Source organism: Ovis canadensis, chromosome 8, assembly GCF_042477335.2.
Source record: "Ovis canadensis isolate MfBH-ARS-UI-01 breed Bighorn chromosome 8, ARS-UI_OviCan_v2, whole genome shotgun sequence".
NCBI classification, from domain to species: Eukaryota; Metazoa; Chordata; class Mammalia; order Artiodactyla; family Bovidae; genus Ovis; species Ovis canadensis.
In genome coordinates, this window is record NC_091252.1 from 64,296,212 (window position 1) to 64,320,704 (window position 24,493).

General features: G+C 32.5%; 1 protein-coding gene across 4 annotated transcripts in view; it reads right to left on the reverse strand.

Annotated features, from left to right (window-relative positions):
- Positions 1–24,493, reverse strand: part of PTPRK (protein tyrosine phosphatase receptor type K) — a 619,247-nt gene that overhangs the window by 25,689 nt on the left and 569,065 nt on the right. Inside the window, exons 14-23 of one of the 4 annotated variants that reach the window (XM_069598360.1) lie at positions 23,130–23,268; positions 14,824–14,984; positions 13,031–13,066; positions 10,913–10,924; positions 8,428–8,612; positions 6,570–6,657; positions 5,396–5,472; positions 2,660–2,696; positions 1,024–1,121; positions 474–590 (exon numbers count right to left, since the gene is read on the reverse strand). In XM_069598360.1, the coding sequence (XP_069454461.1) occupies positions 474–590; positions 1,024–1,121; positions 2,660–2,696; positions 5,396–5,472; positions 6,570–6,657; positions 8,428–8,612; positions 10,913–10,924; positions 13,031–13,066; positions 14,824–14,984; positions 23,130–23,268 (950 nt within the window). Of the gene's footprint in view, positions 1–473; positions 591–1,023; positions 1,122–2,659; positions 2,697–5,395; positions 5,473–6,569; positions 6,658–8,427; positions 8,613–9,236; positions 10,044–10,912; positions 10,925–13,030; positions 13,067–14,823; positions 14,985–23,129; positions 23,269–24,493 lie in introns of those variants that run through there. The other 3 variants (XM_069598358.1, XM_069598357.1, XM_069598359.1) reach the window with 3 other exon arrangements.

Here is a 24,493-nt window from a genome sequence, read left to right on the forward strand (position 1 = left end):
TGCCATAAGGGTGGTGTCATCTGCACATCTGAGGTTATTGATATTTCTCCCGGCAATCTTGATTCTAGCTTGTGCTTCTTCCACTCATGTTATTTTTTCAACTACTCCTTTCTTGATCATTCTTTTAAAACTGTAAACTATTCCTTCCTCTGCCTCAGCAATGTTCCCTTTTTCCATTCCCTACATTATTTTTATACATGGCACTTTTCAAAAGATATGATGTTTTTATTTATTAATTTTTATTGCCTTTCTCCCCGCAACAGATTATAAGCTCCACAAAAGAAAGGGTTTAATACATGTCTCAAGGTTCAGAAACATACCTGGTACATGTTATGCTCTCAAATAAATATTTGTGAAATGAATAAATAAATAGATGGATTTTATAGCATCCTTATAACAACTCTTGACAGGGATTTTAAGAAAAAAGAAACAATTTCAATATACTTAATTTTGTAGAATGTTAAGGTACTTACCCTTTCCAGGGTGAATGTCCTAACTACATATTCGGCAAGTGGTTCCATTTCTACACAAGTTACTTTGAAGTCACCATAAACTTCAGTATCATCAGGCCAATACTTATAGCATTTAACCTAAATGACAAAAAGTATATATAGGTCAACCTGAATATGTAATACACATTAATCAAGATGATTTAATTTCAGTGATAACTCTTCAGGTCATAGTTAAAAGACAGTTTAAAAATCCATAAATAATAAAAAAAATCGATAAATAAAAGAATCTGTAACACAATAGATAGAAAGATTTTGCATAATCTCATAAAAACATACAAGCCTGACAATGCAACTAGATTCTAACATAAAATCAAAGCTTATTTACTTTACTACATGAGAAATCAAATAATTTCTTAGCAATCAAAGATTCACTTAGGAGCACTCAGTTGAAATGCTATGGCTAAGAAAGTTTTTCAAACAATTGAATGGTATTCTATTCTAAGTGTGTTATGTATTGCTGTTCAACTTATACTCATATTTTATAACACACAGGGTGTTTTTTGCCTCTTACCCGGCCAACTTCAACTAAATTTGTGACCATCACAATGCATGCAGACTGCTCTTGCCAGATCATTCTCCAGAAATCATACACTGTTTCATGAACTGGGCCTATAAAAAATTAATTTGAATAGTATGTTATCAGAGAAATTGTGTAGGTAAAAAGAAGTGTAGATAAGAAAAAGAACAATATAAACTAAATGAACCAAAGTAGAAATTGTAAAGGCCTAGCACAAAATGTCACTAAAAGTACTTCAATTCAAATCTAAATTCACACTAAAGGCAAAACAATAGGTGTATACAAGTTTGTTTGCTTCAGTTTGCCTTCTGTGTTTTCAAATTCAGAAGATAGCACTAGTTTTTAGAGTACTTATATCTCTCTTGTTGATGTTGTATAGTCCACTTAGTCGTGTCCAGCTCTTTGCAATCCCATGGACTATAGCCCACTAGGCTCTTCTGACCATAGGATTTCCCAGGCAAGAATACTGAAGTGGGTTGCCATTTCTTTCTCCAGGGGATTTTCCTGACCAAGTGATCAAACTTGTGTCTCCTGTGTTAGCAGGCAGATTCTTTATTCACTGAGCCACCAGGGAAGCAGGGGCTGTATCTGTCTCTAAGTTACTTTAATTCATCTTCATGTAAATAGCAAAATAGGAAGTCTTATGCCACCATCAACCAAACAGCAGACATTACTAATTAAATATACACACATCATTTATAAACAGTGCAAGTTTAGGGGTTAATGAAGAACTATCAGATATATAAGGACATGTGCTAATTTATGGTATCATCTCTGAGCTGCAAAAGCATCTACTGGGCTAAACTTTACCCTAATAGCATGAAACAAGAATATCATTCACCATGGATGATCTTTCTAACTTTAAAGAGTTTATAATTAATTAAACTCAGTAACTCCAAAGATATGGGAAAAACACTTAGAAAATAACCTGTGTAAAAACAGCAAATTAACTTTTGTTTTACTTTCCTTTTTTATAAAGTAAGATGTGCAGTTTTCTTATCTGATGGTCAGTGGTCAGTTTGGGGAGATAACTAAAGGTATCTTGGTATGGTCGTTAGGATACTTTTATTCCCCAATGTGCCACTCTAACAAGATTTCTTCACTTTCTTCTACTTTTCTACGAAGAATGAACTCAACTAAGTTCCCTTCAGCCCTTCCCTATGTTTTAGTCTTGACTTGTAAAAAAAACTGTTGCAACTCAGTCCAACATGGCAATGTTGGCCTTGGGTACTATTACATGCCAGCCCAACAAACTCTGCTGCAAAGAAATAGGCACCTTATATAAGATGAGATCTCAGTTGCTTTCATCAAAAAATAAGTAATTTCTCTGCCCAGCACTGTTTACTAGTGCTCTGGGACATCCGGATACCAAGAACCAAATCTCAAAGACTACCAGCAGCTTCTATTTTACTTTTAATTAAAAAAATAAATCAAGGTTTAATTTATATACATGTTAAAGAGATAAAACAATCTGTATTATACAGATGAATAAAGAACAGTGTTAAGTAGAAGAGCTGATTTTTTTTTAACATCAAATTGCAAGAAAACATCATATGGATGAATTAAGCAAGTTTCATTACTCTATAATTGTTTGGTTATTCTACTCTATTTAAAAAGGGCAAAGTTTTACCTTGAGTCGCAATGTAGTGGCTTGGTCTCTGGTAGCCCTAAAATAGGAGAACAAAGTGGTCATCATTTTATATCTGTGTCAGAAATAAATGAATGAAGGCATAAAAAGATGAAGACAACCACCTGTTAAGATTAAGTTATAGTAAAAAGTCCAGAAATGAGTAGTGAACTCATAGTTCACTTCTCAAACCTAGGTTATCTGAAAGGTAAAAATAAAACAAAAATTAAATATTTTAAGGGGTCTGATTAGAATACATATTGCACAATTGAGTTTTGCTTGCTAGGAAATAACTTTATAGATTTTGTTTGGTTTCACTACAATGTTTATGCCTTCATGTTAATCTTTGGTTTAATTCCTGGCAAAACTGTGTCCAAAAAAATTAATTCTTATTTTATCATCCAAAAGTACAACACACTGCATTACAAATGGACAACGACATATTAGAACCATAAAAAAATAACAGAACATTCCAATGTTAGAGCTGGACAATGCATGTGTGCATCAGTCAAAGTCCTGCTGAGATTTTTTTTACAGAATATTTCTATTTGATAATATGTTCAGGAATCTGCCAAAACTATTTTGTATGTGCTGATAATATTAATTTACACACACATAATTATAGGTACACACATATATAGGGAAAAAAACTTTTTAAAAAATGCATCTTATCCTGAACAAAAGGTTTAGCACATTTTTCTTTATTTTTATAGTGTGCCAAGAGTTTTATGTGGTTAAGCACTTGATATTGTTTCATAAAGAAACTACTCCAAATAAAAGATAAGTTGTCAGTTGCTTTCAATTGATTTGAATTTCAATAGATCATTAGTAGCAAAAATGTTCATAGGGTTAAGCTTTGTCTTTGTTGTGTCTTCAGCAAAGGGTTTTAGTAAAAGCTTGAGTTAGCAGACCATCTGGTCCTATCCAAAACATCTATAAGACATTTGGTGCATACCAAAAATTGTTGATATTTACAGGACCCTTGGTTGTGCCCAAAGTGTCCATAAGACATTTGGTCCATGCCAAAAGGTCCTTAAAAATTGTTCCTGTCCAAAATGTCCATGAGCATACTTGGTCCATGCCAAATGGTATTGGATGGCACCAAATATCAAGGACTTCTTGCATGGACCAAATGTCTCCATGAACATTTTGGAAAGGAGCAAATATCAAGGATGTTTTGGTATGGACCAAATGTCTTAACGGATGTTTTGGATAGGACCAAATGTCCTGCCAGGGTCTTGGCAGAAAACCAAGGTTAAACTAAATAGGTAAGAACAAGTACAAATTTGTCAGAGAACTGTTGATATTTTTATTCTAGAGAGTAGACTGTTTAGTTTTCCATATTGAATGAGAGTAAAATAATGATCGAAAATTTAACCAATATACTCAAAGACTATAGTTAATAAAATTCACTAATTCAAATATGTAAATAATGACAAGTCACAAAATATAAAACATGAACTTAATGAATACAATAAAATTATTTATTATTTAAAGAAATTATAAAAAGTTAGATCCTAATTATATATTTTGCATATCTATAAATGTATCATATTTGCTGTAATTGTTGATATTTCTATCTTTTGCCTTACAAGTAATGCAAATTTAGAATTAATTCATTTCAGTATGCCTGAACTATTTTTTTAAATAGTGAAGTTTAATGAGTACTTAATATGTGCTAGGCATTGTGCTAAATGATCAACATGAATTACTTCATTTAATTCTCACAATAAAATGATGAGGTTAGTGGTATTGTTATTATCCCCACTGTAAAGATGAGGAAAGCAAGGGACAGAGGGATGAATTAACATTCTTGCAATTTCCAGTGTGATTTTGAACCAAGAAATATGAACAGAGCCTGTCTTTCTTGGATATAATATACTGCATCCTAAATATTTTATTTTATTTGATAATTACTTGCATTAAACAAAGGATCTGCATGTACATATGTCTTAACCAACACTGAACAGTGGAATGTATATCAAAACAAACTTTCATTTTTATGATTCAATATATATGTGTGATATGTGTATTTTATAAATGCAATTTTGTAATTATTTTGCCTAAGTAATTTTAATACTTAACAAACCAATACCACACACCACAAAATAGTCTCCCTACCCATTTTTAACATCAGAAGTCAAATGTAAAAAAGTAAAATTTCAGAAACACTAATACACATCATACTATCCAGCTTCTCACATATGTTTAGGGAAGGGTAGGATAAAAGCCAGAAACAGAAACCATCAACAAATAAAACTCGAGTACATAATAAATTGTCAAAAGCTAAAAATGATCCTGCTTTTCTAAACATAGAAAAGGGAGGGAGGTAAAATAGATCTTTACACATGTAAAGGAGTTACAGAAAAATGAACATAGATATACTGTATGAGGCTAGTTAGGTGAAGCATGCAGAAAGAACTAGTAGTAAGCATTAGTAAAAACTGTAATTAAGAGTGGTTACATTAAGTATTTATAATAGGGTGCTGTTATTTACATATAGTGGTACTTACATCCCTGTACAGCCAAATCTACAGCCCAAACCAAAGTCAGGTGTGAAAGAAAGCACAACAACGTCAGTAAGTACTAGGACGCAGAACAAAGAAAAGTGTACAGTTTGTTCTTTATTTTAAAAAGCTAGCAATCACTTTATAGGTAATAAAAAGGAAAAGATTTATATATATACATATATATATATAAGTCAATAAATCGGGCATACTGCAGGATAAAAATACTCACATCTATATAGTTGGCATTAATGTAATCTGAAGAAGGATCATCCTCAACAGGTTGCAGAATTACTCTGGAGTGATCATCTAAGATTTTTAAAGGATAAAAAAAAGCTATTAAATTTCCCCCCTGTTTTGAGACAATGACCCTAGTAGAAACTTAAAATAATTCAGTGGTTAACAACAGATTAGCCATAATATACTTTCAAAATTTCACTGGATACCAGTCATTTGAAAAAATGCAAGAACTTTAACGAGCTCATTACTTATTTTGATGATAATATTCTGTTAAGAAAGCTTCAATGACTAGCATCTTCATAGTTAGGAAATTTTTAGTAGAAATGATAATAATGTCTGATAAATAATCATTTGAGTCATAAATTTTTCTGAATTACTAAACTTGCCTTAACTCCTAATTTTGCTTGTTAGGCATGATTTTAAATGGGTGGGATCTTTTCTCACTGTACTTTACAGCAAATGGGCCGCAGAATTAGGGAGTGAATTTTGAAACCCTACTCTCAACTTCTTATTTGGTGAGAGTTATGGTTACTCTCACAAAGGTTAAACTCTGATGTATTCAAAAGAGACTGTAAAATAATTTAAATTGAGAATAAAGTAGTCTAAGTAAAATCAGCAGCTAGTTACAAGCTAAACTATCAGTTTTCTTACTGCTCCTATGGTTTCATATGATAATCAATTTATTTATCTCATGAACACACCTTGACGACATAATCAGGAGGAAGTCCCTAATGATAAATAACTTGGAGCAAATGGGATTCAGGCACTGGCTCCAAGAAAGGAAACAAGGTATATGGAAGGAATAACACTCCCACCTTGAATGTGTTTGGTGGAAGAGTTATAGTAATTTAGCATGAAAAAAATCCTTCATATTCATTATCCTAATATTTTCAGTTGTTAGTGACACCTCCAGGCACTTATGTGCAAACAGCACATTATCACCACAAGATGAAGAATCTGAGTCAATTAATGAGAATGATGACAATTTCAGAATTGCTGCCAATACCCAATGCTGTTATAATATTAAATAGGTTACTTTATAAACAGACTGCCATCCTCTGGGATTTTTTTTTAAAGTTTAAAACCATAGAAGGAGTAATTGCAAATTTACCCTTTATCTTCTACACCTGGTTTTTACATTTATCAAGAATCATAAGAGAACTTACATGCTATAATGTTTCCATATCTGTTTTTTGCTCTATTTTGATCTTTTTTAGCTACATCCCAAGATGCTGACTGTCCTTCAAAGAAGCTCTAGAAAAAAGCAAAATTAACAAGCACACTGAATTTAATTCCTTTCCTTGAATCAAGTCTGTCTGTTTTAAAGACTAAAATAGTAAAAGCCACTTTCTCAGGGAGGAAGGGAGTCCTACAGCAGTAAACAAGATCAATTTTCAGACCTCAAACTTGTTTGTTGGACTCCTACTTGTTCATCTTGGATTGGACTGAGTTCAAATTGAGGACAACAAACAACTTTAGGGGGAAAAAAGCGGGGGGGGGGGCGGGGGGAGGAGCCTTGAAAGTATTTCAAATTTAACATCACTGCAACTTTGTGAGACGGAAGTAGAGAAAGCATCAGAGACTTCAAAACTACTTTTAATGAGCATCTTTCAAAAATATGCTTCCTTTAGCATTTCTAACAGGACAAAGAAAACCTGTTTCCTCCCATAATTATTCATTAAATCATGTGCAATACATCATATTTTAGTTTCTTTGAAGATCCTGAAAAGGACTCAGTCTCCACAACAAGAGACCATATGAAAATTTAAAAGAGTCACCATCTCCAAGAATCTTGGAACAGATGAATTTGTTGATTGGTTTAATTACCATATGCAGCAATTTAAAATATGAGTATAGATATCTTTTTGCAGAAAAACTTAAAACTTTGCTCAACACAAGAAAGGGGGTCTTCAAAGAGCCAATGGTCTTTGAAGTGAGATACACAGGAATACTCACGCAATGAACAACAACAACAAAATGGTTCTGATAGAATATTGTAATTCCTTGGACTATTTTTGTTTTAGTTTTTTAATATAAATTTATTTATTTTAATTGGAGGTTAATTACTTTACAATATTGTCACCACAGCATAGTGTTTCCAGCGTATATCTAAAACCGACATTCAAAATTCAAAAATAATTTTATTCACTTCCAAACTAAGGTATAACAAGTAATCTGTAAATAAAAGGCGATGTTTAGAAGATTCCTTATGAAGTTAAATGTATTATATTTTTGGTGGTCTTTCAAAGTAAAGTAGTCCTTGGCTTCTTTCATTTTAATTGTGTGTGTTTGATGGTGGAGGTACTTTCTTCTACACCCCAGAGTGACATTTCTGGTACGTGAAAAGTAGCAAAAGAACTATTTCCTTTTTGCTATATTATGCACATTGGGATGTTTAGTTAAATAACTTCCTCTGTGGTATAATCTTGCTGTTTTAGTTTGGGTAGGAAGGGGAAATAAGGATGAAAGAATTTCCCACGTCCTTTTTTGGAGCTGCTTTTTGTTGTCTGAATTTGGAGTACTCTGTTTTTCTTCCCAGCCACCCTCAACCTATAATCCTCAAAACAAAACTCAGAGTGACAAGTAACACATTTAACACCCATAGCTTGATCTTATTTTCAACAGAGGGTCAACACGCAAAGAGGCAGACAAGTATCCACTGCTTAGGTCATTCAAATGGCAGACACTGCAAAGGTACACCAGGACTCAAGATAGTCTGCTATGGATTTTTGAGTGGGGAAAATATAAGGTCTAACAAACTGGTCTCTAAGTAGCATAGTAAAATAATTATGGAATCCAGCATTTTTTATTAAAATGAATTTTGACCCAGCTACATCCCCTGGAAATATCCTTTTTTCAATCCATCTACATCCTTCTCCTCAAATGCCCACTTGATTGTTCACAAAGGATTAGAGGGTCTACAGAGTATTCCAGTGCTTGCTATGTAAATGGAAGGAAAAGCTGCTAAATTCTGCTGAGTATCATGGTTAGAAATAAGATTCAACATAGTATTGAAACTTTCACCTCATATTCCTCTTTGAACCCATAGCTGTCTGATGTCTTCATGAGATTAATGTGCTGCAGTAAGTCGGCTACCCTGATGGCTGGGTGCAGCTGTCCCGTCTGGTAAGGGGATTCTGTCCCCTCACACAGGTAGCGAGGTACATCAAGAAGACGACTGGATTCTGCTGTAGCACTGTGGTTCTCATCTGCCATGTTTCAGATTCCAGAAGATTAAAAAAAAGACAAAGTTACCTTGTTTAATATATATCTATGCAAAGCAGATTTTAAGATCTTATGATCTTTCTGATAATAGGAGGAAGAAAGAAACATAGTACAGACCTAGGGCAGCATCCCTATAAAGACAAAGCCTTTTACTTCAGCTCCAGGTAGGAGGTCAGGGCATATTATTAATATGTGTATATAAGCAAGACAACAGATGCTGTGAGATGTAGAGAAACAGCTGATCCACTTTAAAGAAGTATAAGTGGGAGATTTTGCTGAGTTCTGACTTTTTTCTTCTATCTTCAGTCACAGTAGTATATTGTGGGACAAGAAGATCAAGTTGTCAATTGGAGAGGTGTTTTCATTGTTGATTAAATTGAACAAATTCTTTCCCACCCATATCCCAACCTCCCTATATAGGCAACCCATCCCCACTGTAGTCCTACTTATGCCCTTCCACCTGGGACGTTTTACCATGAAACACTCCAGACCCGTAAACCTGAACATTTTACAGAATCAGCCCATGGCCCGCTATGTCTGCTAGCCAGGTTACACGTGCATTTGCACTTCATCTCTACTCCCTTGGTTTATTATTATTGCTATTTTTTATTGCGGATACATTTTGACTCTTCTGGTTACTGTGTACAAGAAACCTTGGTTTGTCTCTGGGACAAAATATTTAGATACTTCTGGAATTCCTCCATGGCCCATCTTGGCTGAGTTACACAGCGCCTGCTTTACGTTCCCATGGCCTTCTGTTCTCCTACATTCATTTCACTCATAATGTATTTTAATCAGTTATTTCTTGATCTCTTTTTCTAACTAAACTCTAAATGCTTAGCATGTAGAGACAAGAGTCATAGTTTTCTTTTTATTCTTAGTGCCTGGTAAAAGCAGTCACTCAATAAATATTTCAATATTTCAATGAATCAATTAGTTACAAATCCATTAAATCCCTCACCACCCACATTTAAGTGCAGGCCCCATCCCAACTGTGTTGTTAGCTTAAAATGAAAAGAAACTCTTAAGTCTCTGTCATAAGAAGGAAGAAAAGAACAAGAACATTTTACCTCTGAAAAATAAATATTATTTTAATGACCATAGTGCTAATCATTACAACGAGAAGAAGCATGCTTATAATGATCACATTTAAACTTACCATCTTTAAAAAAAACAAATGTTTTAAGGGGTGTTACTTTGGCAAACGTTATACTGCCATACTCATTAACAGAAGAGAAAGTACACTCTTAGGGGAACTTTTGTTTTAATGATACTGCATACTGTAGAGAACGATATTTAGTTAACAGTTAAAACATATTTCAAGTGCTGGTACATTTGCCTGTTCTATCACCAACTCTACAAATAGGATATGGCAAAAAATGAATTGTTGTCCCCATGATAAACATTTTTTCTTCCTGGAGAAGGAAAAAAAGAAAAAGAACCCCACAATCAGATTTGTGTGCTTCTATAATTTAGCTTGATTGCATTTACTTTATTTTCTCTTACTAGGCTGAATGTAGTTTTTTCTTTTGCATTTACTTCTAACACTCCACATTGAATTTAAAAAAAATTCTGTTGGATTCTGTTTGGACCTAAAAATACCCAAAAGAATTAATGCTTTTTACTCTGGTTTCCCACCCCTCTACACACAAACATTTGCTAGCAATCATGATTCACGAGTGTTTACTATTTTTTCTATGAGACGACACTCAGTTGGTCTACCTTTGCTAAAATACTGCAATCAATAGACTGACATAAAGAAATATACATCTTCCCTGTAAAATTAAATCCAGAAGCCACTGATTGGGGCACTATCACAGAATATACAGCTTAGGATAAGAAGTAAAGAGAACAGGCTCTTAGGAAGGCAAAATGCAATCACCCAAGCTGGAATAAAGGCAGTCAGTGCTCTGTGAGGCAGACCCAGAGCTCACATTGTACTTGCTGGAGCAGTGGAATATTTACATTTGTAAAAGGCTCAGTAAGAAACAGAGGATTCAGCCATATTTCAGATCTTACATGATTACGTATCAATATGAGATAGACAGTGCCTTTTGCTTTGCATTAAGCTTTAATACAGTAGTACAATGAGCAGTATTTTTAAAATAATCACACATGAATTATTAATATCTATACATTTCTACCTCACCTCATTGAATTACCCAACAATGCGACTAGAAGCAAGAGTACATGTACTAATTATTATCCTCACTACACATTTAAGAATAACTTTAAATATTTCTTTGAAGGACAGGTCTTCTAGAGTTCTTTGCAATACACTTACCAGTAATAGGGACTTTAACCCAATGCAGCAGTGAAACACAAAAAAACAAAAATATGAATCAATACAAAAGTTTCCGACTTCTTTTTAAATCAGTAAGCAGATATTAATATCAAGCAATATTTGAAGTGATTTCAAAAATTGCTTTATAAATACAAAATAAACTGGATGTAAAACTATAAACACAGTGATTCCAAGAATGATGAAAAATGCAACAAATCATTTCTAAATTTGGTATGATTAACAAGCTATTTAGTTTTCAAAGAAGAAATATAAATATCAACCAGCTAGACTTACAAAATGAAATAAAATGCACAATGATTTTTTAAATGAATAGATTTATAATTCTGTTGCGTTAACTCTAGCCTTCCTTAAAAATAAATATCCTCTTTCATGGGAAAATTATTACAATATTTTAAACTTTATACATTATCTCATTTTCTCTTTACTAAGCTCTGTGGAGAAGATATGGTAAGAATTATTATATCATTTTATTGAAGGGGAAGCAAAGACATTTTTTATGAATATTTTCATGAGTTCATATTTGTGAGTTCACAAGAGGACTGAGAGTTATTAGACCCAATTCTACATGTCTTTGAATATTACCATAAGGAAATTTTAACAGGTAACAATCTTTTTCCTTGAATTTTTAATAACTTCATTGAATTTAATTTATGAGCTTGATGCTGACCTCATTCTACAGTGCTCAACAGAAGATGACATTTTCAGAGGAATTTGATGCCTCTCAAAGATCGTGATTCCTGGCTCTTCCCTATATGATTAGGCCATCCTTTGGGGCAAATTCCCTGACCTTGCTGGTGGGAATATCAAAGGGAGAGTGCAATCAGAGACAGAAAACACTGACTTACAGATTCTTTTAGAATATCCCTTTGTATTATAAAATTTTAACTTTTAGTAACTATTTTAGTCAAAAAGGTATATTTTATTTAACTGAGTTAGTTCTATTGTTCTAACATATTTTGAAAATATAATTAAACATTGAATACACTGATAATAAAAATATGTGTAAACTGATGTCTTATGTTCAAAGAAATTTAAATATAAAGCATGAGAACTTGGAATTTTAAAGGTACATTTATCTGGCAATTTCTACATTTCTCTGATTAAATCTTAAATATTAGAAGCACGGGGACAAACTGATAAGACAACTTGTGAACGTACAAGCCAGCTGGTCAAATCATGGCTATGTAATTCGTCAAGGGATAGAGTGCAAATCGAAATGAAACTCATTGCATTCTTAAATATATTGTTAAAGATTCATTTAGTTTTACAGCTGGAAAGGTCTTATTTATTACTAGCAATACTAGCTGTCTTAGATGTTATATGCTGGTAGTGTTAGTTGCTCAATCGTGGCCAACTCTTTGCGACTCCATGGACTGTAGGCCGCCAGGCTTCTCTGTTCATGAAATTCTCCAGGCAAGAATTCTGGAGTGGGTTTCCATTTCCTTCTCCAATGTAGTGGTAAATCTTGGATTAATGTAAATTTTTTGAAAGATAACACTTATCATGTAAAGTGCATATACAATGTAAAACTCCATTATTAATACTGTAGCAATTTTACTTGCATTTATAAATTCTTAACTAAGACAAAACTAAAGCAAATGCACAAATGCCAAATGTTTACTTGGAAATTTATTCTTTAGTTGTTATAAAATTAGGAGGATTTAGAAAAATCCCTTTAAATCAGGTATATTTTATATATATATATATATGTATATATACATACACATACACACACACACACACACACACACTAGTGATTCTGGTAGCACTGGCCCCTGAAATGTGTACATTTGGATTCATTCTACTAACTTGCATATATAAACATTAGTTATATATTCATATTAAGGGTCCTTGTACTCACTCCAAATCTAACAGAACCTAGAATTAAAGGATAAGTTGTTTTAAAAAAGTATACCCAACTAATTTGAAATGCACTAGATCTAATTGGGTTGATCACAATTGCTCTCTGATAAAATCAGGACTACATTTTCAAAATCAAACTGCTTCCTGCACTGTAAATACTGTGTAGACAAAGCTGTAACCCATGCAAGAAGGTGTGATCCATGCAAAAATGATGACAAAGAATTAGGGCCTCACCTAACACAGCGGTCGGCACAAGTGGATCACTGGGCACTGCAGGAAAACAAAGCTCATGAAGGAATATATTGCCCTAAAGCTGTATTTCATATTCTTTTTTCCTTTACAATAGATTTGTCATTTCTTAAGAAATATAAATACTAAACTTTCTTTATTACTATAACCTGCAAAGGGACCATTCTTTTTCTCAACTTGGGTTACCTCAAAATACCAGGAAAGGTGCATCTATAATTATAGTTCAGTAGTTAGTCCAATTTTAAAAACCAAGAAGATTCAACTTCAATTTATAAAGATTATAAAATTAGGGGGAAAAATGCATTTAGATCTATCCAGGGTGAGGTACTTGGAGAGGTAATTATATTCATTCTACTTTTGCTAACTTTGGAAAATAGATTTAATCCTTTCTCCAAGTTCATAAGTGTATATTTAGAGATATACTGCTAAATTCAAACTTCATAATAAGGTATACAGGCATTAGATAGAAAAGCTTTGGAAACAAAAATTCTTTCAAGTCTTTAATTGATTAATTTTTAAATCAAATGGTTAGAGAAATGATACATCTATACTTTCAGCAAAACTTTCAATAGCAACAATGTTTTATGTTTTTCTCTATTATTTATCTTACAGTGAAAAAAAAAATAGAACAGATCAGAAAGTCCTTATCACTATTAAAACTAAATTCCAAAATGACTCATTATAATATCCTTAACTACTAATATGATATAGGTACATATCAGGGAAAATCATGGCCAATAATTTTTAAAAAGTTTGCACCAAGCTGAACATTTCAGAAAAAACATTCCCTTTTGAAAAGCCATAAAGGCATAAACCTACAAATACTTTATTTTCTCAGTCTTACCACTACATATTTTTATAATCTGTATCAAAAATAACACTTCTATTGTTTACTTCTTTCCTTATACAGTTTTTCCCAAACTGGGATCTGTGGCAAATGCCTCTGTGGACACAAGGCCAAGGATAAACACAATTTGCTTTCCTCAAGTACCAATTTCACTTAGTTATTTGAAGAGACAGTCAGGTAATTGAACTTAATTTTAAGTAACAAAATAAACACAGTGCTATCGAATGGGATAAACAAAATTCTTGAAAATTTGAAGATAAACAATAATACTGATCATGGGGCATCAAACAATACTTTAGAGGAACTGTTTTAAAAGATATGCCTCCACAGATAAACATTTGCAATTCTTAACATAGATGAGTGAATAGATGGATTTCACCATTCCCTCTCAATCCCTCAGTTCAAGTAAACTTTCGGACTTCACACCAGATACTTAACAGTATGTAGATTTCTCTTTTCTCTGGTTAACTTTTTATTACTGAAATTCTTGAGGCATCTATAGAATAATTAAATAGAATGACTTTTCCCATGCCAATAATTCCCAGAAAGAATTATGATATCTCATATCTCAAAAGACTTAACCTTACACAATGGAAGATTCAAATACAAAGCAATTATAAATTCTGATGAGCTAATTTTATGTAGGCAATCAAATATTTTAACTTAAAGCAATAAGATTTGGTCTGAGTGGTGTATCAATGTCTCTTATAGTAATGAAATTCATACAGTTTGAAGTTAAACTAAATCAAATATCAAGACTGAAAACAAGCCTTCTGATAAACTCGGTTGTACTCCATATCACTTTTTCTATTTCCAGTTTCTTCTTCCACTCTGTCTTATTTCCCCTCTATTCAAAAGCTAATGTGTTGAATTCAGAGAGAACTTAAATAGCTTTAAAAGTCATTGATCAACATTTTGGTAAAGAACTTACATCTTGGACTAAAATTATGTTGGTCCATGAAGGTGATGGAAAGAGGGTCTTCCGCATGCAGAGTGCTCTGATCAGCATAACTTCGATCCATAGCATTTACCATGTGTGTCATTTCCTGCCGGGTGTTCCCCATCGCATCTTTGCGTTTCTTAGCAAGCTTGCTGCCAAGACAAATACGAAAGGGAAACCTTAGCGTGAGGCTTGAAGGAGAACTGACACCAGCAGTAAGTAGTTCAGGAAAACCCGAGGGTAAAGATATAGATTTGTTTTAGAAACTCTAAGAATATGTCATAATTTCAGGAATTAAGTTTAACATCCAAACAATATTTGTTGATTGCTATAAAATTGTTTTATTTGTCATATGGATATTTTAACATTCAAGCTGTCAACCCAAATGTCTCATCACTTCTTGTATTTTATCATTACAATAAATTATCATAAAGCATAACTATACTTTATTAAAACAGTAAGTAAATGCTTCCTTAGTAGAGTTGTTCAAAGAAAACAAGTTAAGGCTAAATTTTGGTTTTCCTTCTGGGTGATTAACACGCTTGATCAAAACTTCAGAAGATGTTCTGTGGGAATAACATGACTACTTTTTCAAGTTTATTTTATTACAGTCATCCAGTTAAAATAGACAAACTCTATTCTTCATTCTTTGCCTTTTTGTTCAGTAAAAATGCAATGTGTAGAATTAACATTTTAAAATATATTTATATAACATTAATCCAAACCTAATCAGGAAATTTGTAGAATAAACTGCAGCTTGATACAAGGCAAACACTCAGGAATATATGGGGAAATTATGTACTTTATAAGAAAAGTACTTTGAGAAAAGTTTGGAAAATGCTGTGTAGAGGTATTATGCAAATGATCATAATATTAAATAATAAACATGGTCAGATCCTAAAAATATGTTTCAGAACCCCATGGCAGAGTGCCAACTACAGAATGGCCTTACAGATGCAGCAAAACAAAAGACACAGGAGATTTGGAAATGAGCAGAGTTAGACTTTGAGCTCCTCAGACACTGACATCTTTATCTTACATATCAAGGATGTGAAATCCAATCTGGTTCGTTGTGAATGTTACACATGAGACATGCAATTAAAAAACTATTTAAGGTATATAAAATTCATTTCATACTAATAAAAAGAAAAGGACTCTAAATGCCTATAGAAGCCAGATTATGTTTCTAAGTTTACGGCAGCAGTTTAGGTGCCTTGGAAATATATTTTAGTTATTTTAAGAATAACATTTCTCAGCTGGATTATTAACTAGGATAAAATTTTCTGATTCTCATTAGTATCTGTACTAGAATAAATATACTGATACACTACAAATATGTTAGTTATTTATTTAGTAGTTGTATTTATGTCCAAAAGCTTTTCCTTTAGAAAATTAATCTATTAATTTGATAGCTACTCATGTGTGGGATATTTTTCTCTGAGAATTATAGTACTTAGCCTCAAGCATACATACCCAACAATATCCATTATATTGACATAGCATATATGACATCTAAGTAAGATAGTCATAAACTAAGCTTTAGGGATGGAAATGGCATTATACATTTTAGAAATAATAACAATGATAAGGATAGTATTATCAATAATAAAACAACGACAAAAGTATAACAAAAACTACCACCACCACCACCACCACCACGTCGTCACAACTACCATCACCACCACCATTATTTAGCAGTAATACTTGCTCTATTCATTGAAATATGTCTTTTTTCTAGGCTAGTGGGCAAAAGCTCTGCAAAACTCCTAACAGGTTTTAGACAGGGAATATAAAAGTGTTGCTTCCCATAGTGAGACAGCACAGGGAAGGGTGGGGATTATGGGGAATTGGAGAGCAATTTAGGGGGCAACTTACCTAAGTGAACATTGGCATTTGATCCCAGAGTAGTTTCTAATTTTAAAATTACTTTTAAAGAGAAGTCATGAATCTAAATATGTATATTTTCTTATTCTTTCAAGTGGTCCTATTTTTTGGAAGAGTGTATGGGACAAATTATACATCAGTAGGTCATAGGTTATTCTACAGCCTTCACTTTTCAAACTTACCTCTAGGATAGTTCCAAACTTGCCTATGGGCTCTTTGTCCTTCGGCCTACAATATTCTTTTATCTCTAATATCGGTTAACTTCCAATTCTGTCTTGCCTCATCAGGGAGACTTCTCTAACTGAGCATATATAACCTTTCTCAGACTAGGTTTTCCTGGTAGGTATTTTTAAACCACCATGTTTTCTGCCTATAATAATACTTATCACATTATCATTGCAAGTATCCTTCTGTTTTTCCCACTGTGTGTTCCATGAAGGGAAGAACCCTCTATATAGCCCTAGCACTCAGAGCAGTGTCTGGCACAGAGCAGACACTCATTAAATACTTGTCCCAATGGATGAATTAGGTCTCTTATATGCTCGGCACTTGTCATTTGTTAACTCAATTAATTCTCAGATCAATGAACTGAAGAAGGCATGAGATTTCTAATTGTATAGATGAGATCACTGAGGCTTAGACAAGTTAAATAACTTGCCCAAGGTTATTAATCTAATAAGCAGTAAAGAATGACCTGCTTCCAAGGCCTAAGCCCTTATACTATATCCAGTTACTTTTTTTTAATTGCCACATTACCATGTGTATTATAATATGAAGCAGTCACTGCTCTAAGAGTTAAACATTAGTTGTTATAAATTTGAGAAGAATGTGGATGTAGCACAAATGCTTTGCCATTTTAAAGTTTAAAAAAGAGTTGAAGAAATAACTTTCAGTCTTTGTTTCTTGGATAAGAAGAAAGAATAAATTCATTCCTTAAAAATTCTGAGAGATTGACATGGCTAAAAATAAGACAACTTGAAATTTGGATTAAAAACAATGTAAAAATTTGAAGACAGATAGTTTGAAGCAAATGGTAAAGACATTCAAAATTTGAGGCTTTACCTTAAAATATATAATTTAAACATTTTATGATTGAGAAAAAATAAGAAGCAATGAACTTGTCAAATGGATGACAGGTAAAAGTTTTCATAGCAATGAAGGATTTTTACTTTTCAGATTCACAAAACTTTGTTAGTAGATAGACTATGAGAGAATATATATAAAACCTTTGTTGGTATCTGCCAACCATGTATTATCAGCTTTTTCTTATACCTTAATCCTCACAACAACCCTGTGAGGTAGGCTTTATTTCAGGTTATTACAAAAGAAATAAATATTATCACCAGAGTTAAGTGCTTTGATCAAGAACTGACAGTTACTACGACGATGCCAATGAATTTTGAGTTCAAAGATTACATCTGGTTTTCTTTTAAATTTTACAATAATTTATTTCTACATTTCTTTTAAAAACTGTCTAGTTTAGATTTGCTTCACTAGATCTGTTTAAGCAGCTTTTAAATACATAAGTCTGTTGAACTTTTTTCTAATCATGATTGATAATGCCAGGAACCCTAAGTACTTCAGTAACAGTATCAAAGCCTAATACATAGTCTAGAATACAGAAATGCCACACATCTATAATAAGGCAATCCAATCCTAATATTATAGATAAATGGATGGCTAATGGTAACCTTACTGATGTTCTCATAATTAAATATTTATCGATTCTTGCATGTTTGATATTTTGTCTCCATCTGAGAAACCAGCATATATAATGTATGCTTCAGGACAGTTAAACAGATCATTTTGCAACTACTTGAGTTTGACAGATGTGCAAATGACTTTCATTATCAAAGCAGCCAACAGCATAAACTTCTGCAGGTGGAAATATGGGTGGGCTATAAAGAGGAAAAGTGCTTCATCATTGTATGAAACGGTACATTTAATTACCTTTGGCTTCATCAAACATGGTTTAACAAGGATATTATGATCCATCACAATAAGCTAGGAGCACTGTTACTTTACACTTGCTTATTTTATCAGATATTAAAAAGCCAAATGTTTATAATATTTAAACTGTTGGCAGAATTCTGTTATAGTCATTGAGACTCTCACCAAATCTTTCTGTAAAGCGAACTTAAATTTACTTAGTGAAGTAAATACTGTGGGATATATGCTCCAAATTCTTAATCAAAATCCTTGACTCTCAAAATTTGGTGGATCAAATATTGATCAAGCAATGACCAAGAATACTCTGTTGTATCATTCCTTTGGATTGAATGTATACGCTGGAATTTAAGGTAATAAGCTGAGAATGATTAGTGAAACAGACTGGACAAGACTCTCCTTCCTCATTAAGAGTAGCATTTCATACTTAAGCATAGGAAGAGCTAAAACTTTGGAGCACAAAAAAGGATATGTAACACCTATTATGTTTTGTTTAGTTTGACACCCTTTCTTTCTTTTTTGGTCTTGGTTTTACAAAATCATTGTCCTATTTAAGTCATAATAAATAAACTTGAAATTTCTTCTCTAAAAAGATTTATTTATTTATCACTGCCACATTATAATTTTTATCCATTCGTTTTCACCAGAGCATACTGATTGCCTACATAGCTAAACCAAAGGTGTTCTGAAGTCATAACCGATCCCAGATTCCTGGAAATGTGGAGAGAAGTTATCACAGTCAGACCTGAATTGATTTGCATTCTGTGAAGGCATTTTGAATGTTCTTCTATGAATACATCAGTTGGGTCATTATTTCAGATATAACAGTGTGGCTCAGACGGTAAAGAATCTGCCTGCAATGGGGGAGACTTGGGTTCGAGCCCTGGGTTGGGAAGATCCCCGGAGGAGGGCAAGGAAAATCACTCCAGTATTCTTGCCTGGAGAATCCCTATGGACAGATAAGCCTGGCGGACTACAGTCCATGGGGTTGCAAAGAGTCGGACACGACTGAGCAACTAAAGCACACACATGTAAAAATAGGTATTAGTGAATTGCAACCACTATCTCTACCAGATGAGTAAGATATCATATTGATAATGTACAGGTTTGACTTAAGTATGTAAATGATGTTTTGGGATATAGACTATGACTACTTATGGAAAATCATAAATAAAAATTAAAAGTAGCTGAACATACAGAAATACAATATCCCTTTTTAAAAATAACCTATTAATAAAATAGGTTAATAGGTATACTTTATAGCTTTAGAGTCCAGAAAAATATATTTTTTGCAGTCATCAAAATTGCAAACATTCTGTTTTTTGGTTTGTTGTTTTTTTTGAAAAGGGATACTGCATCTTTAACACATGTAAAGTCGTATATCACCCATTTTCTACTTACAGGTAGTAGGAGTAAGAATAGTAGCTCCTCCTGGCAAGCAAATCACAGACAGTGGAAAAAGAGAAGCAATGGTGAATGAAAAGCGTGACTCTGTCACATTCAATAAAGCAGAAAAATGTGCGTTAAAAAGTAAAATAAAATAAAATAAAATTCATGTTTTTTTTTTTTTTGTTGGATTTCAATTTGCTCATGCATTGGTTAGATATTTTTTGCCATGCAATTAAACAGACAGATATGCAATAGAAAATAAAATTTAAAATACATAATTTGGAAAAAATAACATGCTGACTTTTCTATAGCCAAAAAATTGAAAAATTAAATGGATTGTGTATTTTTAACATGCAGTTAAGCATAATATCATCCATTACCATCTAAATGTCATGACAGATGGAATAGCTGTGTATAGAACTTCTACACTAAATTGACTATTTTTCTTTAAATATAAAACATAAAGATCTATTAGGATAATATAGAATATATGCAGAATGACACATTAATTTCTATAAATAAGTCATTATGTCTTAATATACAGGTACATACATATATTATGTGAATATACATATGTACCATATACTATATATGCACAAAGGTATTTCTACAGCAGATGTATGTGACCATGATATCATATACATTTACTGTACTGAAACATAATTTCAAATTTATGTTTGGAATTATTAATGTATTCATGCTGCAAATTTAAAATAATACATAACCAATGGAAAAATGGCATACATTTGGAAATAATTCAACAGTGATTAAATTAAAATGACTTTGCATTTTGAAAGATGCAATATCCCTTTTCTTAGCCTAGAAACTTACTTTATATATACCCTTCACTGCAGAATTTCACTAAATTCCAAACCATTTCTTTATACAACAACCAAAAATACACAGAATTTTTTTTTCAATGTGAGAAATACACCTACGTATATTACTCCTAGTAAGCGATAAAGTCTTGAGTAATGAACAATTTCCCATAAAAGTAAAGATAATGCAAGGCTAAAATGATTTCTTTTCCATTATTTTTATTATAAATTTGTATATTAGCATATCATATAGGGAGACTACATGATATACTAAAATTGTTAACTTTGATCCTATCTAACATTGTTATAATACCTATACTTTTGTGTGTGTATAATAAACATATTTATGATTAAATCATACATAATATATGTGTGATATACTACATATAACTAAAAGTTATTATGAGGTTTCATAGCTAGGTAATGAATTCTTGGTTATATTATATAGAAGATAATATACCTAAGCATGTAACTTTATCTACCTATAAAATTGCAACTTCTCTAGTCCTAGAGGTAGTGATGAGGAAGAGAAAAATAAAAAAAACAAAAACCCTAGCATACTTTCTAGTAGAAGACAATCAATTAAAGCATAACTATGAAAACTCAAACATTAAACATTTTAATATAGAGGCTCTTTATCCAACCATTTAAAACATGAACCAGGAAAAGAATTTGATGCATTAGGCAGTTTTAGAGAGTTGTCAGAGCATTTTAACCACACACAAAAATCATGCTTAGAGATTGTTGTGATGTACTTTAGAAAATTTATGTTTCATTTTTGGTTATTTTTGAAACAAACAGCCACAGATTAGAAAGGCTACAACAACAAATAAGTGTTTTCAAATAATTAACCAATAAAACCAGTATTAACCCAATTTTAACTAAGACATAACAAGAGGCCATTTTCATGTTTTCATATCCAGCCTGAAGTAGCTGAAATACTTTTAACTCTAAGGCAAAGTTAGCTCTCTAAATAGAGAGAGTTTAGTTTAACTCTCCAAATATAAATTTAAACTAAGTAGAAACATAAGATCTGAAAGTTGTATTCAATGATTTTATTGCTCTTGATTGGCAAATTTATTAGCAAAATGTTTAAACCTTCCTGTCTCAAATATGATATAATTTCCAACCACAGAGGTAGACAACAGCAAAAAGAGAAAGCACTATTGGGGAAAGCACGTATGTAGCTAATTTAACACAAAACACTATAATGCATACCTAATGTTTCTAATGCAGATGTGTCTTCTCCAACATATATATCTCCAGGGGGTAATTGTAAAGAGGCAATACATTAAAATAAACTCTTATGGAATCATTAAACATGTAGTATGAGTCATCTATAGTATTAATGATTTATTTTGAGTATAAAATAACAATCATAATAGTATATGATTTAGTATAAAGTAAGCAACATCTTTTATTATATTCAATATAATTAATGAATGAGAAATACGTCTGTACACCAATATTTTAGAACTATACTCAGCAAAGGTTTTTTAGTAATCCTTCCAGATTGTAATATTGTTTAAAACATATGATTGGAAGGATTGGAGAGTTCCATTAACTTCTAAAACAATGCCTTACAGATAATGATATTTTATAGTATAAGAAAAAGTTCAAATTATAAAAAATGTATTCTTTGATATGCTTTCTGGTAGATGTATACCTTAATCTACCAAATATAATTCAATTTAAATTCCTGTAGGTCTTAATATCTTCATATAATTCCAGAAGATGGCGATATTGATTGATATAGTATAAAACACTAATGCTCAATTTAAAAAGTTGGTTCATACTAAAGTACTAAAGTATTTAGTCAGTGAATATTAAATACAACTTCATAAAATAATGTTCATATTTCTCATCTTATTTGTAGTCAGCATTTAGAAAAACAGTAAAAGTACACAATAATTCATAGAACAAATATCATAATAAACTCTTATTTTGCCATGTGTAATAAAAAAACTTCAAAACATTAGATACCTTAATATCTCAAGCATTTGAGGAATTTAATTCATACACTGATTTCAAGGTTAAATTGACAAAAGCATATTTTATATCCAAAATTAAACTGCAAATAATCAATTAGAATTTATTTTCCAAGCAGGAGAAATATACTTAGATGCTGGCAATATTGTTAAAATTCAATTCTTGTTTATCCTCATTTAAAAAGAACTCAGGGAAACAAAGAAGTGTCTGAAAACTAGTAACCGTGACATAAACAGTGAATGAGTGGGACAGAACAAAATCAGGTCTTACCTCTTTTTTACAATTAATATGACTACTAGGAGGAGGAGGATGAACACCAAAATCCCAGCACTAATTCCTGCGATTTTCACCACTCTGTCAGTCTGCTTGGCTGGGTCTGGAATCACTTCTGGTTCTTCTGTTGCTGCTGCTAAATGAATCAAAAAAATACATTACTGAAAGCAGCTAATTATCACAGAAAGGAAAATTATTCCCAGCTAAAGATTACTACAGAAAGATAATTTGTTTTATTTGAACAAAAGTAACTTGAAAATATAAATATGGTAGCATGCTAAACTCCAACATGAGAGATTTAAGGTTAAGGGAAGTGTTTTTTGAAGAGGGATGTTGTTAACATAAAAAAATAACAGGGATGATGAACTATTTTTCTCCAAGTGTCCTTAAAAGTAAGGACATAGGATTTTTAGCCATGAGTATAGTGGAAAGAGATGAGGTTGGATTTAGAGATTCATTCTTTTATCACTTCATTCAACAAGTACTTCTCTGCGCAAATGCAAGGTGCCATGCATGACCCTTTAAGGCAGTGTCAATGGCATTTATCTGGGACACAAGGGTTATAGTGTAAGTGCTGGAGGTATGAGTTTATGATATGATTTAAAAGATTTGAAATAAATTGCTGGTTTGGAGGAAGACAAGAATAACCAATGGAAAACAAATTTGTCAAGGAATATTTGGCATCCTATTAACAAATAAAATCCAGAATATAAACTTGAAAAACAGAACATTGAGCAGATAAAAGTTTTTTTTAAAATTCTTTGTATCTCCTCACTTTCTTTCTTTCTCAAAGCAACCACCATTCCTCACATAAAAAAACAATATCTTAAACAATCTACAAGCTCCAGTAAGCCTCTGAAGACATTTTTCTTTTATTTGCCTTGAAAACTGGCAAGGAAAACATTATTATCTACATTTTACAGATTAAAAAAAAAAACCTGAGGCTTAGAGACACAGAAAAAATTGTAAGTTGCTCAAGAACAGAGACAAAATCTAACACATCTTCTATCTTCTAAAACAGCATTTCTCAGTGTTTCCAGGTCCATGGCCCCTTCTTGCTAAGAATCGATGTGACAAGAAAACAGGTGATTCTTAGAATTAAGCACATTTAGGAACCTGCCTAAGAGAAACCCAAGTAAGATGGTAGGTGTTGCAAGAGCGCATCAGAGGGCAGACACATTGAAACCATACTCACAGAAAACTAGTCAATCTAATCACACTAGGACCACAGCCTTGTCTAACTCAATGAAACCAAGCCATGACTGCGGGGCAACCCAAGACAGGTGGGTCATGGTGGAGAGGTCTGACAGAGCGTGGTTCACTGGAGAAGGGAATGGCAAGCCACTTCAGTATTCTTGCCT